At 41.1% G+C, this 19,764-nt stretch overlaps 1 protein-coding gene across 2 annotated transcripts in view; it reads left to right on the top strand.

Annotated features, from left to right (window-relative positions):
• Znf407 (zinc finger protein 407) overlaps positions 1 to 19,764 on the top strand; it is a 413,369-nt gene that overhangs the window by 9,564 nt on the left and 384,041 nt on the right. For both annotated transcript variants that reach the window (XR_013046214.1, XM_042264352.2), the window contains exon 2: positions 14,676 to 19,366. Coding sequence is in view for 1 of the 2 variants with exons in the window: in XM_042264352.2 (XP_042120286.2) it covers positions 14,737 to 19,366 (4,630 nt within the window). In the remaining variant the exon portion in view is untranslated. The remainder of the gene's footprint in view (positions 1 to 14,675; positions 19,367 to 19,764) is intronic.

Genomic DNA, 19,764 nt, shown 5'->3' with positions numbered 1-19,764 from the left:
TCCTCTGGTTTGACCCTCAGAAATGCAGTCCACTTCCTTTGAGATGAGCACTCTCGCTGAACTGAAGCTTCCCAGTTAGGCTGGCCCGTGATCACCAGCATTGGGATAGCATTGGGATAGCAAGTGTGGACCACCGTGTCCGGCACTTTTATGTGGTCCTTGGGCTCAAACCCAGGTCCTCACGCTTGTGAGATAAGCACTTTATCAATGGAACTATCTCCCCAGCCTTCAGGTTACTTTTTATTGTTTGTTATTTTGAGACAGAATCTTACTACATAGCCTTGACTGCTGGGACTTGCATTGGAGTCCATGCTGGCCTTGAACTCATAGAGATCTGCTTGGCTTTGCTTACATAGTGCTGGGATTAAAGGCATGCATCACCACACCCAGCAAGTTACTTTTTACAATTAAGAGTTAAAGCAGAGGAGACTCCTATGTTGGATAGATTTAGGTGTACTTGAGTCTCCTTTTTTCAGGAAAAAATAGTCTGTTTTGGGATCTATTTCCTTAAAGTTTCAGTTCCATGATGTAGCATTGAGCGAGTAACTCCAGTTTGTTGGGATGTCATCTGTTGAGATCCTAATACAAGTCCTAAATCCAGAATAATGGCTTCTTATCATTTTGTGATGGGATTAAAGGCATGCAGCCCCATTCCCAGCTCTTCAGTATGTTTTATGCTCATATCCACCACCAAAAACAAAAACAAAAAATCCATGACAGAAGTAGTTACTAGAAAAACAATTAGCTTTATATCATCGTTCATAACTGTGTCCATTACCTGCATTGAGTCCTTATTCATCGCCTTATATTTAGCCTTTCTTGTTCTCTTTCCTTCATGTTATATTGTACCCACATGTACATTTGTTTACATATATACATACGTTATCAGCTGGATTCCAAACATGGGAGAATATGTGGTTTATTTCTTTCTGAGATTTTTGTGACCTTGCTTAATATTATATATTGACAGTTTTTCCATTTCCCCACAAATTTAACTTTATTTTTCTTTGAAATTAAGTAGTAATTGTGTGTGTGTGTGTGTGTGTGTGTGTGTGTATGATTTTGCTTCTTTTCCTTGTAGACATTTAGTTAATGTTTTTTTAAGCCTTCTTACCAAAACCAGAACATAACACAAAGAAAGAAAGAAAGAGAGCGAGAAAGGAAGAGAGGAAGAAAAAAGTGGCTGGAGAGATGGCTCAGCAGTTAAGAGCTCATACCGTTCTTGCAGAAGACCTGTATTCAGTCCCCATCACTCTCTGGATAGCTCACAATCACCTATAACTCTAGTCCTCGAGGGATCTGATGTCCCCTTCTGGCCTCTGCAGGCACTGCATTCATGTGCGCAAATCTACACTAAAACTATACACATAGACACATGATTACAAACACAATCTTGATAAAAACTTCTTACTTATGGAACCTGACTTTGTGTGTTTCTCTTCTGGTTCTCTGTATTCTCTTGTTGCTTGAGAGTAAGGAAGATGTGGCCAGCTGTGGAGCACATTGTAATTGTGATCTCACCAGTGAGAATCCAGAGGCAGGATGGTCTTGAGTCTGAGGACGGTCTGGACTATACAGTAGTAAGACCCTGTTCCAAAGGAAACAAACAAATAAGCAAAGATCAAGGAAAGTATCGTGCTGGGGCATCTTCTGTTCCTGTCATCAAGAGACTGTTGGGAAGAGGATGAGGCCAACATCGTCCTTGATACAGGGGAAATGTGTAATATGGCCTTCACTGCAAATAGTTGTAAAATTATAGAGTTTACCTAGATTGATGGCCTTTTAAAAGAGTTTTTAAAAATTACTTTTTTTTGTTGTTTTTTTCGAGACAGGGTTTCTCTGTGTAGTTTTGGTGCTTGTCCTGGATCTCTCCCTGTAGACCAGACTGGCCTTGAACTCACAGAGATCCAACTGCCTCTGCCTCCCGAGTGCTGGGATTAAAGGCGTGCACCACCACCGCCCGGCTTAAAAATTATTTTTAATGTTTGTGTGTGTGTCTCTATGTCTGTGTGTCTCTCTGTGTGTGTCTGTGTGTACCTCTCTGTGTTTCTGTGTGTGTTTGTGCTTGTGTCTCTGTGTGTGTGTCTCTCTCTCTGTGTTTGTGTGTACATAATGCAGATGCCTGCAGGTCAGAGGTTGAGGTTACAAGCAGTTGTGAACTCAGATCCTCTACAAGAGTAATTGTGCCCTTCACTGTGAGCCATTTTTCTAGAACTGATTGGGGATGTTTTATTTTATTTCAGTTTTAACATTTTCAGACCTTTTGGTAAGTTTGACTCTTGGTATGTAAGTTAATACTTACTGTTTTCCTCTAAAAGCATTGATATTATTCATTGAAGTTTTTTTTAAAAGCTTTATTTTACTTTTTATTTACATGCGTGTGTCTCTCTCTGTGTGGTGTGTGCTGGTGCCTTCAAAGGCAAGAAGATGTTGGAGATGCTGCAGAGGACTATATAAGCCATATGTATAAAATTATTCTGTTCTCCCATTTTCCCCTCCCTCCCTCCCTCCCTCCCTCCCTCCCTCCCTCCCTCCCTCCCTCCCTCCCTCCCTTTTTCCCTCTCTCCCTGCCTCCCTCCCTTCCTTTTTCCCTCTCTCTCTTCCTCCTTCCCTCCCTCCCTCCCTTCCTTCCTTTTTCCCTCTCTCCCTGCCTCCCTCCCTTCCTTTTTCCCTTTCTCTCTCCCTCCCTCCTTCCCTCCATCTCTCGCTTCCCCCCCCCTTTTTTTTTTTTACTTTTTATTCAGAAACCATTCTAAATTGAATAGAAAAATGTGAAAATAAACACAGATTTTTTTTTCTAGATCACCCATCTTTGTAACTTTTACAATGATTCATGTATTGTTATCAGTTTGCAGCCCCCTTCTGCCTTTGTTCTGTTGGAGATAAAATCCAGGGCCTTGTCCATGTTAGTCAAGTCCTTTATCACTGAGCTATGTCCCTGACCCTGCCTCTTTTTCTCATAGACACCCAGTCCTCATAGCCACATGTGTAGGTGTGTGTGTGTGTGTGTGTGTGTGTGTGTGTGTGTGTGTTTTAAATCCAGCCCCATATATGTTTGCATCATAACCCTTTACTCAGGAATACTCAGTTCATAACTTTTTAAGAATTAATTGGGCATGGCGTTGATCTCCTTTGATAGCAGCACTTGGGAGGCAGAGGCAGGAGAATCTCTTGGGTTCCTGCCCAGCTATGACTACATAGTAAGACCTTGCCTTAAAAAAACAAAACAATACCAACCTCCCCCCCCCCCCAAAAAAAATCAAAAACAAAAAACCAAACAAACTCAAAGCAAAGCAAAGGAAATCCAGTAGAGATAGTCTCTTACATACTGCTAATGTTACCAGTTTTGTAAATGTAGATTGGCAGTTATTGAGAGTTGACCTAAAATTTAGCCTTTGTTACATGTGTCATTGCCAGCGGAGGATCCAGTCTTCAGGTATTACATCTGGGCTTCTTGTCTCCTTAGCCTCCTGTCATTTACAACATTTCTGTAACTGTTGTCTTCATGACACTGCATTTTTGAGGCTGGTGGGCTTTCTCACCATTTTATTTTCTTGAACAAAACAGTGCTGATGATATGTTTGCTTGCTGTTTTTACTTAGTCAGAGGTTTTATATTCTTGGCTGATGTGATGTTTGGGTAATGTGATTTTTGTCAGTATGTCACATTTTGGGGTACACTGTGTCCACCTGCCCGTCATTGAGGATGCTGGTTTTGATTACCCAACCAAGATAGTACCATTTGCTGTCCCTCCCCCCTTCATTCATTCATTCATTTATTTATTATACCTTGGAACTAATCAGTGGTTTGTGGAGAGACAGTTTAAACATCATGCAAAGATTATGCTCCATATCAAAATACTCTGCCTGGCCTAGTTCCATTGATGAATCTTGCCTGATTCATTGTTTGGTCAATATAACTTCTCTGTCTAGTACTCTTTTGCGCTTGGCCACTGGCCCTGACCTCATATAAACAGAGCTGTACTTTAGGCATCTTCCCCTCCCCTTACCTTTGCTGCATCCCTCCTGTCTGTCAATCCACTTGCCCATCCACCCCCAAGTCATCGGAGTGCTGTCTTCACTCAGTTCTAACAAATGGGTAATGCTTAGTCTTGCGCTCATGTCTTCTTGACATGGTTTTTCTTTCAGAGCATCTCCCTTCCTTGTGACAGAATGTGCTACAGGTTCTTCATGTGTCCTTGGCCAGCCCTGGAGTCAGCTAGGTTCCGTTGAGTGGAGAATGGGCACCAGATGAGCACAGTGTTAGTAGTTCTCAAGCCAACACCAGCTCCCATTCTTACATGTTTAATGTGAGATTTAAAGAGCCATAGGTAGCCTTCTTAGTGTCCATGTCCCTGCTGTTTGACCAGTGTGACCTCCAACATCTCTGGCTATGATTATGTTGCCCTGACTTTGCTTTGATTTGTGTACTTTTGACCTTTCATTTGAACAGTGCTGCTGCAGATGTCCATTCTTTCCCTTTCTCCTTTAAGAGCAATCATCATTTTTTAGTACTTCAGTGACGGGTAGCAACTTTTTTTTCTTAAGCTTCACACTTAACTCCTTCCCTAAAGGTTATTTTGGAAAGTATAGAAAAATGCCATGAATTGGAGAAAAAAATTACCTATAATTTCGCTACCAAGAAGAAAAAATTAACCTTATTATATAAATGGACTCAGTAGAACTATATTCATTTAAAAATTTAATGCTGAAGATTTTCTCCTTTCTAAATATACTTTCTTAACACTCAGATCTTTGGTACCTAATAATTTATATTCCAAATGTCTTGAGGCTTGATAGTTTTATATGGTGTGTTAGCTTATTGACATCTGGAATTACAGTGTTTTCCAGATTTCTTCCGAAATTAGTAGTTTTAGGCTTTTCTCCCTGCAGTTCTTTGTATTCCGTCTCCCCTCACAGACCTGATGAGTCTAAGCAGAGCTCTGTGCGCCTGTCTTTAGCACCGTCCTTCCTTCCCTCTGTCTCTTTTGTTTTTGTTACAGTTCCTCCAGATTTTCAAAATCCCATTTTTCTATTTTTTCTCTTTAATTAAAAAGAAATCCATTACTAAGAATGCAGTATTTGAGTGCTTAGTGATTCACATTGGCAAGGGATTTTTGATTGAATTTAGGAATCGTAATCTTTCCTTCTTGGACTGTAACAAGGAAGCTGAAACTTGCCTGTGTCTTCCAGCTGATTTGGCGCAGTTGAGAAGGAAGTAAAGACTTTCCCTTTGTAGCTCGTGTTCTTTTTCACTAGTGTTAAAAATTGCAGTGTGATCTGTTTCTTTAACTTGATGCTCCTGTGTCTTCCACTATCCTCAGCATTTGTATGTATCATGCTTCATCTCTTGCTTTGAAAGAGAAGAAGGGAAAATTTAAGGAACATAGACTAACTTTTACCATGCAATGCTTTTTTTAAATGGCTGCATTATAAATTCTTGAAAATCAAGGGATTAATGGAAACACTTAATGAGGAAAGAGGGGCTCCATCACCTGTGACCTCCCACCTCTATTTTTAGTGAATAGACCGTTTCAACTCAATTAAGTAAAGGACATAAATTCTGTTGTTTCAGTTTTAATATTTCATGACTGATTTTATAGATGAAATTATATTTTACAATAAATAGGAAGAAGAATTTATACAGTCTGTTCAATTTGATGTGAAACAGCAAATCCCATTCCTCTGTAGCTGTAAAGAAAATTCATTATAATGTCTTTAGTTGTAAGAGACGGTTTCATTGTGATTAGTTACACTGATAATAAAACAACCTTTTCAGACACCATGAGACAAGCCAGGAACGTGTGCTCTGATGACATTGAATTTTTCTCCTTTTTGCTCCTTGTCACTCCTTTATCTTAGCCTTTTATTTCTGGTCCAGTAGCCTTTTCCTTAAAAAATTAGATGGAAATACTACCAAAGTATTGATTTTAAAATGCCTTTAAAAAGATATATTAAATTTTAACTTTTTGTGTAGAATCTTTCTGAGTGTGAAACATGTTTGTCAGAGAGAGTTGATATAAAGTTGTCATAAAGTTAAGCTCATGACTAGATCGTTTTAAGGCGTTTAGGAAGTAGTACTTCAAATGTGGGAAGATTTTAAACCTTAAGAAAGTAACGGGTAAGTATGAGGGATGACCTCATTTTACAGTGTGCTTACCATGTGATTGATGATCCAGGTTTTGTATTGCTGTCAGCCCATCCTCGTAAGTAGTGGTGTAAGGACAGGGATCGGGGATAGTGGTGGGGTGCTGATGTACTTACTCTTTATCACTGTGCTTTGATCTTGAGCAGGATGACACTTTATTGTTTTAACTCTAATTTAAGCACTAAACAAATGTTTGAATTTTTAACTTGCAGGCAGAATTGCATTGGATTTTTAAATATAACATGTTTTTCTCTGAAATAGAAATATAGTTCTAGTTTAATTTATTTGAGTGAGTACTCTAGTTTCTTCTGATTCCTAGGCTTGGGAGCACACAGTTCTAGCCTGATTATCTTTAACTGTTCTTGGACGTGGGTGCTAGGAGCCCAACTTGGGTCCTTGGGTCCTTGAGCCATCTTTCCTGCCCTAGAAGTGTTTTTTTATAGCTAGAAATGGCATGTCTGATATATTGGTGGGAGCAAACACACAGGCTCTATACTAAGGTAGTGGCTGTTCATCCCCTAAACTTGAATGGAATGCCTTCCAATACCAATAGAAGCTTTATGTTGGGGAGAAAGGAAATTAAACAAATGCCAATGAAGGTATGCTTTGGAGCCATATCTTCATTTGAGAAGCCAGAACAGAGAGAAGGACTTTCTTTTTTTATTTTTATTCATTCATTCATTCATTCATTCATTCATTCATTCATTCATTCATTCATTTTTCAGAAAGGTTTTTCTCTGTGTAACATCCCTGGATGCCCTGGAACCTGCTTTGTATACCAGGCTGGCCGAGAACTCACAGAGGTCCACTGCCTCTACTTCCTGAGTGCTGGGATTAAAGGCGTGTGCCACCACTGTCCGGCTGAGAGAAGGGCCTTATGTTAGTTGTCTGTTGCCCAATAACCAAGACATCACAAATGTAGTGGCCTAAAGCATTTACTATCCTGCTTTTCCTGTGGCTTGAGTATTTGGGAGTGAGCTTAGCTGGGTAGCTCTGGTTTCAGATCTGTCCTGTGGCTGCAGTGTGATTTTAGGAGTTGTCATCCGAAGGACTAATGACTCGGTAGATGGTCTACCACAGTGGCTCATTCCTTGGCAATTGAAGGGAGCCCTCAGTTTTTCTTTGGCTCTGGAGAAGAAGCCTTACATCTTTGCCTGGGGGCTACCCCACAGGCTGCACAGGTGTTCTTGCTATATCCTGTTGGTGTTCCCAGAAGTCATGGTCCTTGGGAAGGCAGGTGGGAAGCATGGGTGCTTTGGGACCGAGAGTCCCAGTGGCACACACACTGACGCTTCCTGGTTTCTTGGATGCAGTTCACTAGGTTCACACCATTCTGAAGAGGCAGCAGCTAAGTCTTTGAAGTAGTGACGGTTGTAGATTCATTAAAAACCATCAGAGAGAACAGGATGTATTAAACTGAGGAAATGCTTGTAGTCTCACGGGACAGAGAGGAGGTGGAGTTGCAGCAACTCAAATATTCAAGAGCTAGTCCTGTGTGAATAAACCAGACTTTATTGTATGTCCATTTGTGGAACATTGCCTCTGGTGTTATCTAGAGAATACATTTTAGTGTGTTAAATATATTCTTGTCTGAATTATTTATTTAACTTACAATTGCAAGGATTTTTCTGGAAGAGTACTCTTTTTCCTTGTAGAATTAGGGACTGTATTCTGTGACCTCTTTTTCAAATTGATGTTTCTGATAGGAGAGGCCTGGCTGGGAGGGCTAGGAACAGCACCCTTAGTTCCCCAAGATTTTGCCCATCAGTAGTAGACATCTTTCATAGACAGACTCTAGGAGTGGACTTAAATTAGGGCAGGTAACACTGTCGTGATACAGGTTCAGCAGGGAGTCCAGTTTGAAATGGCAGGTTGAGAGGTACTTTCATGTATTCTCTTACTCAGCTGTTGCTATTGCAGCTCTTAGCTATGTGGTGTGGCCTAGTCTTTCAGGAGGAAAGAGTCCCTTCTGTGTAGGATTGTAACTTCTGGTGCTTGCCTTGTTGCGAATTTCTCCAAGGGAGAGGTTATGAGACTGTTGGAGCCTTTTGTGCTTGTGCCTGTCAGGAAGGCTGAGGGTAAGGGAGTAGGACGAGGGTGGGAAGAAGATGCGTTCGTGCAGCCTGCATGTCTGTGTGTGAGTGAGTGACTCCTTGGAAGTGGAAGACTCAGCTGTCTTCATGATAGCCCATAGAGAAGACAGAAGGCACACGGAGAAATGGAGACTAGGATTGGGATTGAGTGAACAAGGCTAGCGAGGATGTCGCAGGGCATCAGGTTCTCTGCATCTAGTGCAGTGAGCAGTTGAAAGCCTGCTTCCTGAAATGCCTCCTCCACATCACTGGAAGAGCCTTCCGGGAGAAGTGGCCACCAGGTGTCATCAGAAGGCTGCTATTGATGTGTTTTATTCTTGTTCTCAAAAAGCATGCTTCTTTTTTCAGGTATTTTCCCCTTTAAAGCATGAGAAATAACTTAGAGACTTTATTTTTGACAGTTTCTAGATGAAATTTACTTTATTAGTAATTATAGGTAAGATGAAAATAATCAAAAAAGTTATAAATAACTTATTTTCACATCCAGAAACAACTGCTTAAAGTTGGTGTGTGTGTGTGTGTGTGTGTGTGTGTGTGTGTGTGTGTGTGTGTGTGTGTTCCTGTGTCATTGGGCTCAGAACCTTGCACATGCTAGGCAAGTGCTCTACCACTAAGTCACACTCAGCCCTGTAGCCAGAAGTTTCTGTGTGTTTGGAAATCTTTGGGACTCAGTGAGGCTACGTGTGGATCGTGATTGATGACTTGGTCTAGGAAGCAAGAGGCTTGAGGAAGGTTGGGTTTAGTAATACATGGTGCTGTTTTTTTTTTTAATTATTTATTTATCTATTTTACTTGGGCATGTGCATGCTATGTGTGGTACACATGTGGAGATCAGAGAACAACTTGTAGGACTTGGTCCTCCTCTCACCATGTGGGTTCCAGGGATTGAACTCAGGTCATCATGTCTGCTTGGCAGCAGGCGTCCACTAAGCCATGTCTCTGGACCACTGCCGCTGTCTGAGTCCACGTACCCTCTGGCTTTTCAGCCTTGAAACTCTGCTGAGGGAAGCATTCTGAGACTCATTTTATTTTATTTTACTGTGTTGCAAATGGCAGTCTGTCTGGAACGAGATTATGCCCTGTTTTACTTTGGTATGGGAGATCAGGGTGCTCCAGATACTTGGTAAGCTTTTAGTGTTTGTTGTGTGAATGAATGAAATCTGCTTCAGAAAAATGAGCCCTTTTAACTGTTATGTTCAGGTGATCTTTGAATCTTTCAAGAAAAAAGAAGATGATCTTGTTCCCATCTCCACTGGGAATATGATACTTGTTCTAATAACCTTTCTAATGAATTTTTAAAGCCTATATTAGCATAAACTCATTTCCGTTGAATCCCTTTTACATCGAGTTAAAGTACTTATTCAAACTACTCCTTCCTCTTGCTCACTCTCTGTTTCCATTCTAGACTTTATGTGCTCTCTTCCTGTCTCTAGATATCGTCTGGCTCCAGAGCTGATCAGTGTTTTTAGAAATGGTGGCTGGGATGGCCTGATCAGCTGCCTGTTTTGTAAACCTGTGGTGGAAAGCTGGCCTGTCCAGAGTGTGCTTCATGCTCCTTGCATTTGCCCAATCCTGCTTCCTCTTGAGGTGTTTAACTATTTCTACCTACTTTCTCAGGAAAGCACCAGCACCCAAGCCAAATTCAAATCAATAAACAGAACAAACCAAATCCAAAATGACAGCAGCAAACCAAAAACCCACGCAGATTTAGTTTCTTCAAAGATTTAGACAAACTATTCAATTAGTTTGAATGTTCTTCTTGGGTGTCTGATTCTTGCTCATTATCTTAATTATAACTGCACAATCATGTAGTTTTATATACATCAGGTACATTCTAGTAGAATATTTTCCAGTAGATAATGAATTGTGTCAGCATGGGATAGTTTCATATGGTGGACACTTTGTGTGTGTGTGTGTGTGTGTGTGTGTGTGTGTGTGTGTGTGTGTGTAAGTGTACTTGCAACAGAATATGCACTCTGAGCACACATGCACATGTGTTCTTTGGAGCACTGCTGAAAGGGCTCCTGCTGCTGCCCACAGCAATGTAATCTGCTTTCGATGGCAGTGCTTGTAGAAGCAGCTCAGTATTGAACAGAACACAGCTCATGTTGGTTTAGACTAAGTAGTAAACTTTTTGTTTATGTATGTGTGGTCTATGTTTGTATATTGTAGGTGTGCTCACCCAGGTGTGCACGTGTGGAGGTCAGAGGTTAGCGTCAGGTGTCTTCTGTTACTGTTACTGTCTACCTTATTTTGAGATAATCTCTCATTGAACCTGGAGCACCTCATGTTGGCAAGACTGACTGGCCAGGGCCCGCCCCCTCTGCAGGAGTTGGGTTATACATGCCTGGCTTTTCTCTGTGTTTTGGGATTTGGACTTGAATCCTCATGATGTGAACAAGGACTTTACCCAGTGAACTGCCTCCCCAACCCCTTTAGATTTTAAAACTGAACCTTTATTGCATTCTTTAAATGTAGACAAGACTGACATTGTCTCTTGGGAAACATGTGGATCTGCCAGAGTTATTATACATGATTGGTGGCCGTGCAGAGCAGTTCAAAGAGTCAAGTAGTTTCTTTTCGTTTTCTTTTTTCTTTCTTTTTTTGGTTTTTCGAGACAGAGTTTTTCTGTGTAGCTTTTGGAGCCTGTCTTGGAACTCACTTTGTAGACCAGGTTGGCCTCAAACTCACATGTGCCACCACCGCCTGGCTAGTAGTTTTTTTTTTTTTTTTTTTTTTTTAATAAAGTTAAACATTGATTTGTTCTATAAACAAGTGAAAGAGTTGATAGAATGATATAGTGACTCTGTGTGTACTTTTCCTCACTTTTAAATAACTGTTAGCAGTTTGCTTCATATGCCTCACCCGGACATGTTTTAAGTACATCCTAGACATTGTTTCGTTTGTAAATCCGTGGATGTGAGACTTTTCTTATGTGACAAGCATTCATGTTTTTTGTCTGTCTGTCTGTCTGTCTATCTATCTATCTATCTCTCTATCTATCTATCTAAGACAAGATCTCACTCCATAGCTCTGACTGTCCTGGAATTCACTATGTAGACCAGGTTGGCCTTGAAATCAAGAGGTCCGCCTGCCTCTGCCTTTAAAGCACTAGGATCAAAGGTGTGCATCACTACGCCTGGCCAACATTTATTTATTTTAGTACTATAAGTGCCTGGAAATGTTGTAGGCCCTTAGGATATGTGGATGAATAATATAAACCATGGTTTATATTCAAGCATGGAGAAAGAGAAAATAATCACATACACAAATTACCATAAGAGGAATAGGAAGGGCATTGGTTTCATTAAAGTTTAAAGCTTTTTATACAAAATATCATTAATAAAATGAAAAAGGAAAAAGCATTATAAAACATATCTGACAGGATTTCATATTTGGGATCCATGTGCAACTTCTACAACTCAATAAAGAAAACAAAGAACCAAGGTAAGAAATGAGCAAAAGGCTAACAAAGCACATAATCCGTCACTGTCTTCAAGGGAATGCAGATTAAAAGCATATACATCCATGACTAAAATTTAAAAAATGGACATATGCTCTTGGGATCCTGCATGGCAGGTGGCAGTTTAGAATAGTACAACTGCTTTGAAAATCAGTCAAGCAGTTTCTCATAAAGTTAGATCTGCCCTAGGTATTTACTTAAAAGAAATGAAAAACATATTTATGAAAAGACTTATAAGAATACTCATAGCATTTTTATCATAATAGCAACAAAAAGAAATAGCTCAGATGTCCATCAGCAGAGTTCTGTTGTGTCTATGTAGTTTATCATACTCAACAGTTCAGTGGGATATTGTACTGAGCTGCAGCCGGACCCCTCTTCCCCCAGTCCTTGTTATATGAGTCTACTTAAAGGAACTTCTAGAACAGACTTGTAGATTCACTGTGGAAGAATTCTAAACTGTGCTTGGGTATGTGGTATGGTGTGATGAGGAGTGAGGTGGTGTGCTTCTGGGAATGGACTGCAAAGGGGCATGCAGGAGACATCTTTAGGGAACTTAGGGACAGAGCTCTCTCTGTGTCTTATATACATTTCTTTTGACAGTACTAGGGACTGAGTCTAGTGCCTTTTGCAATCCAGGTGAACAATACCACTAAACTGTATCCCCAACTCCAGAGCTCTGTCTTCTCTCATCCCCCAATTTTTAACAGTACTTGTGTGTGTGTGTGCACATGTGTGTCATAGCCTCTGGAGATCAGAGGGATAGCTTTGCAGGGTGAATTGAACTTAAGCACTCAGACTTGGGGGCTAAGTGCTTTTAACTGCTGAGCCATTCTGCTTGCTCTGGAGCTTGTATCTTAATAATGATATCTGGGAGGCATCCTCTGAATACCTGAGCTGCTTTCTTTTTCTTCAACTCCTATTAGCCTCGGGAAGGTTCCGTTACTCCATAGCCTCACTAACATTTGTTGTGATTCCACTTTTTTTCTCCCTTCCCTTCTCTTCCCTTCTCCCTCCCCTCCCCCTCCCTTCCCTTCTCCCTCCCCTCCCCCTCCCTTCCCTTCTCTTTCCCCTCCCCCTCCTCCTTCCCTTCCCTTTCTTTCCTCTTCCCCTCCCCTCCCCTTCCTCCCTTTCTCCTCCCCCCCCCCTTTTTTTTAAACAAAGTTCTGCTGCTCAGACTGGCTTGACTGCAGTGTGACTCAGGTGCCTGTCCTGCCTTGGTCTCCCTCATGCCACTTGTGGGCTCATTTGACTGTGCTCTGCTCTGCTCTGATTTTTCATTTGCATTTATTCTGGTAGCTAGAAAGCAGAATCCTATTGTGACATGACTGCACTTCTCTAATGATTAGTGATGTACTGATGTACTTTTTTTTTTTTTTTTTTTTTTTTTTCCTTCGAGACAGGGTTTCTCTGTAGTTTTGGAGCCTGTTCTGGACTAGCTCTGTAGACCAGGCTGGCCTTGAACTCACAGAGATCCACCTGCCTCTGCCCCCCAAGTGCTGGGATTACAGGCGTGCACCACCACCGCCTGACTTGGTGTACTGGTTTTTATTTTTATTTATTTACTTTTTTATTTCATGTGCTGTTGGCCATTTTTGTATTTCCTACGGGGGAATTTATAATCAGATTTTTTTTTCATTTTAAAATTATTGTAATGGTTTTCTGAATAGTCTAGGAGCAAATGCCTTATCAGATATGTAATAAAAAAACAAAACAAAACAAAGTCCTGTTCAAAGGGTTCTTTTTTCAATTCTAATTGGTGACCTTTATAGCATAGTGTCCTTGGAAGTTTTTAATTTTGAGAAAAGTCTGATTTTTTTTCTATCATTTATATATTTGATTCCATGCCTTACATATTATTTTTTGTTCTCCACTTTTAAGTAACAGGCTTCATTTTTATTTGTAATTTATGGAAAAAGTAGCTAAATAGTTTAAAATGTCATTATTTGTTAATGACTTTTATTAACTTCAAATAAAATCACATTTGGCTAAAAATTTCAATCATAGTATAAAATAAATGGAAAATGATATGTGTAAATTTAATTAACTATCATAATGAAAAATAAAATCAATAATATTGACTTTTAAGGCATTCTATTCAGGGTAATTCCCCTCCCTCCAAAAAACTTACTCCATTAATTTTGTACCACTGACATTTACCTTTGCCATTGACCTTCAGACAACACAAAACTGACTGTGAGATAGGGAAGTTGATACACACCTGGAGGAGGAGTGGCTTTTCATTGGCAAAAGATTTAGCATGAGTGGTGGCGATCTGTGATGAGAATATACGATGTTAATTGAGGTCTGCTGAGAACAGTCACCGTAAGGCTTTTGCTTTAGGGACAAGGGACAAAGTAGTTGCTTTTGGACCAGCATTTAGTGCCTTTTAGAGGTTACACAGAAGGCAAGTCCTCCAGACCTGTCACTGGTTCTGTTCACATCTGTTTTGTAGAATGGGAGTCCACCACAATATAATTTGAAAGAAAGGCTTCTCTGTGTAAAAAGGAGTCACCTGAAATCTAGTGTTTGACAGACTTAAAATGTGAGGAGTTTGGAAGCTGTTGGGGAGTATCCTTTTCTCATCAACAGAGATGCGTAGTATTGCTTTGGGAGTCACAGTGGTCCACAGGTTTGTGAGTCACAGTGGTTCTCAGGTTTGATCACATGTTTTTTTTTTTTTTGAGAAGCTCACTCTGTAGCCGGGCTTGGCCTGGTAGTCACTGTGTAACCTTGATCATAAGGCAATCATCCTGCTCCAGCCTCAGCGGATTACAGGTTTGAACCACTACATGCGGCAAGACTGCCACTTTTGCAAAAAGAACTTTATACATGTGGTCAAGTTTGGTCAAGTACAGAAGAAACTTCATTGAGTTTAATTTCATGATGTTTTTCTTGCTTAGGTTCAGACTTAGAGGTTTGCATTTTCTTTTATGTTCAAAGCTTTAATGCCATATTTGTTTATTTCACAGATTATAAATTTTAGTTAAATTCAACTTTGACAGAAGAAACATCACCAGAACTTTATTAAGAATGGATTCTGAGAATAAACATGAAAATGATGAGGATGAGGAAGCAACAGACAAGAAAAGTGTTTCATCCCATGCTGCTAGTTGTGAGCCCATATCTGATGGGATAGCAAATGCCTATGAGAATTTTACAAGCAAAAGGCCTTTTTCAGAATCATCCAGCTCGGACAGTGTTGCTGTGGAGGAAGACAGAAGTGAACTTGTTTCCAAACGGATGAGAATAGAGGCAGTGGAGCCCCTTGCGACGGGAGAGCAGGGCACCTGTGGGTTGGACACTGTGGAAGCTAGTGTCCATTCGACTGAAGCAGGGAAGGAGACCTTTTCAACCAACCACTCAGATGGAGGCAGAGCCCTTCCTAGTGTCTTTCCTCCATCTTGTGATTTTAGCACGTTGGATACCCTTCCTTTGAAAGCAGATTCAGTGAGAAAACCTGCTCAGGAAATGGTTTCCCTTGTTCCGGAAAGACACACCCCTTTTGCTCCAGAAGAAATGAGTGTTAGTTGTAGCTTTGGAAATGCAGAGACAGTCCTAAAGTGCAGCATGTGTGGCCATTCATTTTCCTCTTGCTCAGCTTTGGAAAAGCATGTGGAATGTCATGGGGAACAGGAGAAGGGATGTGCCTGCTGCCACTGTAGCCACAGAGCAGAGAGCAGCTCATCTCCTCACATGCATGCGAAACATACTCATGGGCCACAGAAAGTCTTTTCCTGTGATCTCTGTGGCTTCCAATGTGCTGAAGAAGACCTGTTGAATGCACACTACCTTGGCAAAACACACCTTCGGCGTCAGAATCTTGCTGCTCGTGGAGGATTTGTACAAATCTTAACAAAACAACCCTTTCCTAAAAAAGCCTGTGCCATGGGAACAAAGAATGTTAGAACAAAACCAAAAGCTTCTAAACCAATAGCAAGGAATGGGGATTCAAAAGGACTGCAGAATCCTGGGAACAAATTCAAAGACTGCAGAGGAGCTCTTTCTGAACAGAGTGGTGGTAGTAGTGAGCTGCTTGTCGAAATGGTGCCATCTAGGAATTCCTCATCAGGGAAAGAAGAAATTGTTGAGGAAAATGTTACTTTTGGTGTAGCTCAAAATCCTGAAAATCAGAACAAACAGCTAGGGGGCTTAGTGAGCTCAGAGGGTCTTTTAGGTAAATCAGAATCCATCAAAAATACTCTCCAGATAGCACATATTAGTATCAGCACCACCTCGAGGCCAAGGTCTGAGCGAAATCTCCTAATGTTGGGTAATAGCTTTCGAAGACGAAGTGGCACTTTTACTTTAAAGGGCCAGGCAAAGAAAAGATTTAATCTTCTAGGAATTAATAAAAGGGGTACAAATGAAACTCAGAGGATGTATATGAAACACTTTAGGACACAAATGAAAACGAATGATGCGCAGCCAATGATGGAACAAATGAGCAAGGATGTCCAAAGTCTGTGTGTGACTACCTCAGACAACCCAGAAGTGATACAGGACAAGACAGCTTCCTGTCTTTCGGGCTCCACACAGCTGGGCTCCCTGCCAGTCAAGCCAGCTTCTGATCGCCAGGTCCTGTGTACCTGTACAGGGTGTGGTCATATAAATGCAGATAAGACAGACTTGGACATTCATGAGAAAAGGTGCCGTGCAAGAGAGATGCAGTTTTACTGTCGGACTTGTAACTTTTCTAGTCCGTCAAGGAAAGACTTAGAGGAACACTTGCACAGTAATCAGCATCAGCACATGGCTCCTGTCCTCAGCTGTCAGTGTTGTTCCTTTATTTCCTTGAATGAAATGAGTCTTAGAGACCACATGAAGGAAAAGCACAGCATGGGCTTTTTTTGCACCTCTTGTAATCTGTTCTTGTCTGAGAAAGATGTGGAAGAACACAGAGCAACTGAGATGCATAACAGCCCAGTGGTTCAACCAAAGACGGCTTCATCATTGAGCAGTGATTCTGTTTTACCTTTAAGTACTTTAGAATCAGAAAACATGGACGATTCTAGAGAAGAATCAGGGAAAGCAGCTAAGGGGGGTCTTGCTGAGTTGAGGGCAGGCCATGGGAGTGAAGCAAGGCATTCAAGTAAGCCTCAGTTTCAGTGTAAGAAGTGCTTTTATAAAACAAGGTCTTCCACTGTCCTCACAAGACACATAAAGCTTCGGCATGGGCAAGACTATCACTTTCTTTGTAAAGCATGTAATCTGTATTCATTGAGCAAAGAGGGAATGGAGAAGCACATTAAAAGAAGCAAACATCTTGAAAATGCTAAGAAAAATAATATTGGTTTAAGTTTTGAAGAGTGCATTGAAAGGGTGTGCATAGGTGCAAATGATAAAAAAGAGGAGTCTAGTGTTTCTGGAAGTGCAAGGCCCGAAGGCCATGCTGGTGTTCGATTACAGGAGCATTCCTATCGTGAGCAGAGCTTGCTAACTCCTAAGGAACTGCCACAGTCTGGTGTCATCACCAAAGATGATGAATTAGCCTTAGCCACTACTCCAAAGAGAGGGAGGCCCAAAGGCAGCATTTCACGGACTTGTTCACACTGTGGACTTTTGGCCTCTAGTATTACAAATTTGACTGTGCACATCAGGCGTAAACACAGTCACCAGTACAGTTATTTGTGCAGAGTATGTAAGTATTACACTGTAACTAAAGGAGACATGGAACGTCATTGTGCCACCAAGAAACATAAAGGACGGGTAGAAATAGAAGCAAATGGGAAACAAAGTTCAGATATAATTATTGGCCCAGAAGGAGGCAATCTTGAAGCATGTAAAAAGAACACCCCTCTAGCAGTGGCTGTTTCCGATGAACAGGCTAACAAGTCCACTGAGTCAGATACATCTACTTTAGATAAGCCAGTGGTCAATTGTGGAAATGCAGTAGAAATTGAAGGTGAAAATGTATTTCATTCTGTAGATAGAGAAGTTAGCAGTCGCCTCTCTGATAAAAAGGGACAGATATCTCTAGAGACAGAGGACCTTCTACAGAATGATGCATGCTCTCAGAGAGATGTTACAAGTTCAAGTGACAATAAATGTCTGCACTGTGAGTTCAGTGCTCATTCTGCTGCTTCTCTAGAGCTACATGTGAAAAGGAAGCATACCAAAGAGTTTGAGTTTTATTGCATGGCCTGTGATTACTATGCAGTAACTCGAAGAGAAATGACTAGGCATGCTGCAACAGAGAAGCATAAAATGAAAAGGCAGTCTTACCTCAACTCTTCTAATGTGGAAGCAGCTTCTTCAGAAATGGCCAAAAGCATCCTTATACCTGAGGAGGAACATTCACAAAACCCTGAGGAATTTAAAATAAAACCAGACCAATCATCTGGTACTCTCAAATCTAGAAATGCTGCAGATGGTTCTATTTTAGATGAGAATGCTAATTTAGAGATGTCTAAGGTGCTCTGTGCTCCTGACTCAGTGGAAATTGTGACTGAGGAAGATCATTCCTTTTGTGAGACCTTGGAACAGTCCCTTGTTAAGGACAAAAATATGAAACCTGGAGAGATAGTGTCCCTTAATACGCCCTCTAATCATGGCTCCCCAGGCTGTCTTCAGAATGAAAATCCAGGAAACTCTGCTGCGGATTGTGAGGCAGCAAAGAAAAAGCAGGGCACGTTGAATGATGCTGGTGACTCAAGTACACGCTGTGAAGACGAGGGAGGCAGCCCAGATGACAGTGGAGGCACAGTCCTCGACAAGCCCCTCTGCTCTGGAGACTTAGATGGGGACCATCCGCCTGAATCCACTTCCCCTGTTGTGCTGAAAATACCAAGAGAGCACCTGGACCTGGATGATGGTGGCCAAAACAAAGCTGGATGTGAACAGAATTCAGAAGATTTGAAAGATGTGCAAGCAAATCCTGTTCTCGAGAATAAGGAAATTCTGATGAACTCACAACATGACACTGAAATTGTTTTGGAAGAGGATGGCCCAGCTTCTGATGACACAGTTGACAGCAATGATGTTTATGAAACTATAATAAGTATTGATGATAAAGGGCAAACCATGTACAGTTTTGGCCGGTTTGATTCTTCCATAATTAGAATAAAAACTTCTGAAGATAGTGAATTGGTAGATCAGTCGGAAGAGGGTCTGATGGCACCAGGGGTGAGAGTTAGTGAGTTGCCTCTAAAAGACTGTGCCCAAGGCTTGAAGAAGAGGAAAGCTGAAGGCAGTTCCTTTGGCGAGTCCACTCGAATCAGATGTGATGATTGTGGTTTCTTAGCAGATGGACTGAGTGGACTGAATGTTCACATAGCCATGAAGCATCCTACAAAAGAGAAACACTTTCATTGTTTACTTTGTGGAAAATCATTCTATACTGAGAGCAACCTTCATCAGCATTTGGCTAGTGCTGGTCATATGAGAAATGAACAGGCCAGTGTAGAAGAGCTCCCAGAGGGAGGGGCCACCTTCAAATGTGTCAAGTGTACAGAGCCCTTTGATTCTGAACAGAATTTATTTCTGCATATTAAAGGACAGCACGAGGAATTGCTACGGGAGGTAAATAAGTACATAGTGGAAGACACTGAGCAAATCAATCGAGAGAGAGAAGAAAACCAGGGGAATATCTGCAAGTACTGTGGGAAGATGTGTCGGAGTAGCAATTCCATGGCCTTTCTGGCTCACATTCGGACTCATACAGGTATGTAACCCTTGTGGCAGGCCTGTGTTTTCCTATAAAGTGTGAAAGAATGACTTTGGGTCCCAACCAGGTATGGAACCCCATTTGAATTTGCTTGTGGGCCTTCCACCTAATTAATATTTCATGTTTATGTGATGCTTTGCTTGTGTCTAATAAGTGTCGACATTTAACGTTTCCAGAGGCATTTTAGTCTTAGAGATTCTAAAGGCAGATTAGTGGACAAATTTCTTTTACTTTTGTCAAAAGCTCCATCTGATGCCTTTGCAAAGCCCCTGTGTTTTACTGCTTTTCTTTGTTTTGTCCTAATTGTTTGGTTTTCCAAAGTTACAGTAAACGACACTTTGTGGTTTTGGAGAGCATATTAAGTAGCTTTTAGCCTTTAATAAAATTCTTATGTT

Source organism: Peromyscus maniculatus, chromosome 19 (assembly GCF_049852395.1).
Source record: "Peromyscus maniculatus bairdii isolate BWxNUB_F1_BW_parent chromosome 19, HU_Pman_BW_mat_3.1, whole genome shotgun sequence".
Classification (NCBI taxonomy): Eukaryota; Metazoa; Chordata; class Mammalia; order Rodentia; family Cricetidae; genus Peromyscus; species Peromyscus maniculatus.
Note: the sequence above shows the minus strand (reverse complement) of the source record. Positions and strands in the feature narration are given on the sequence as shown.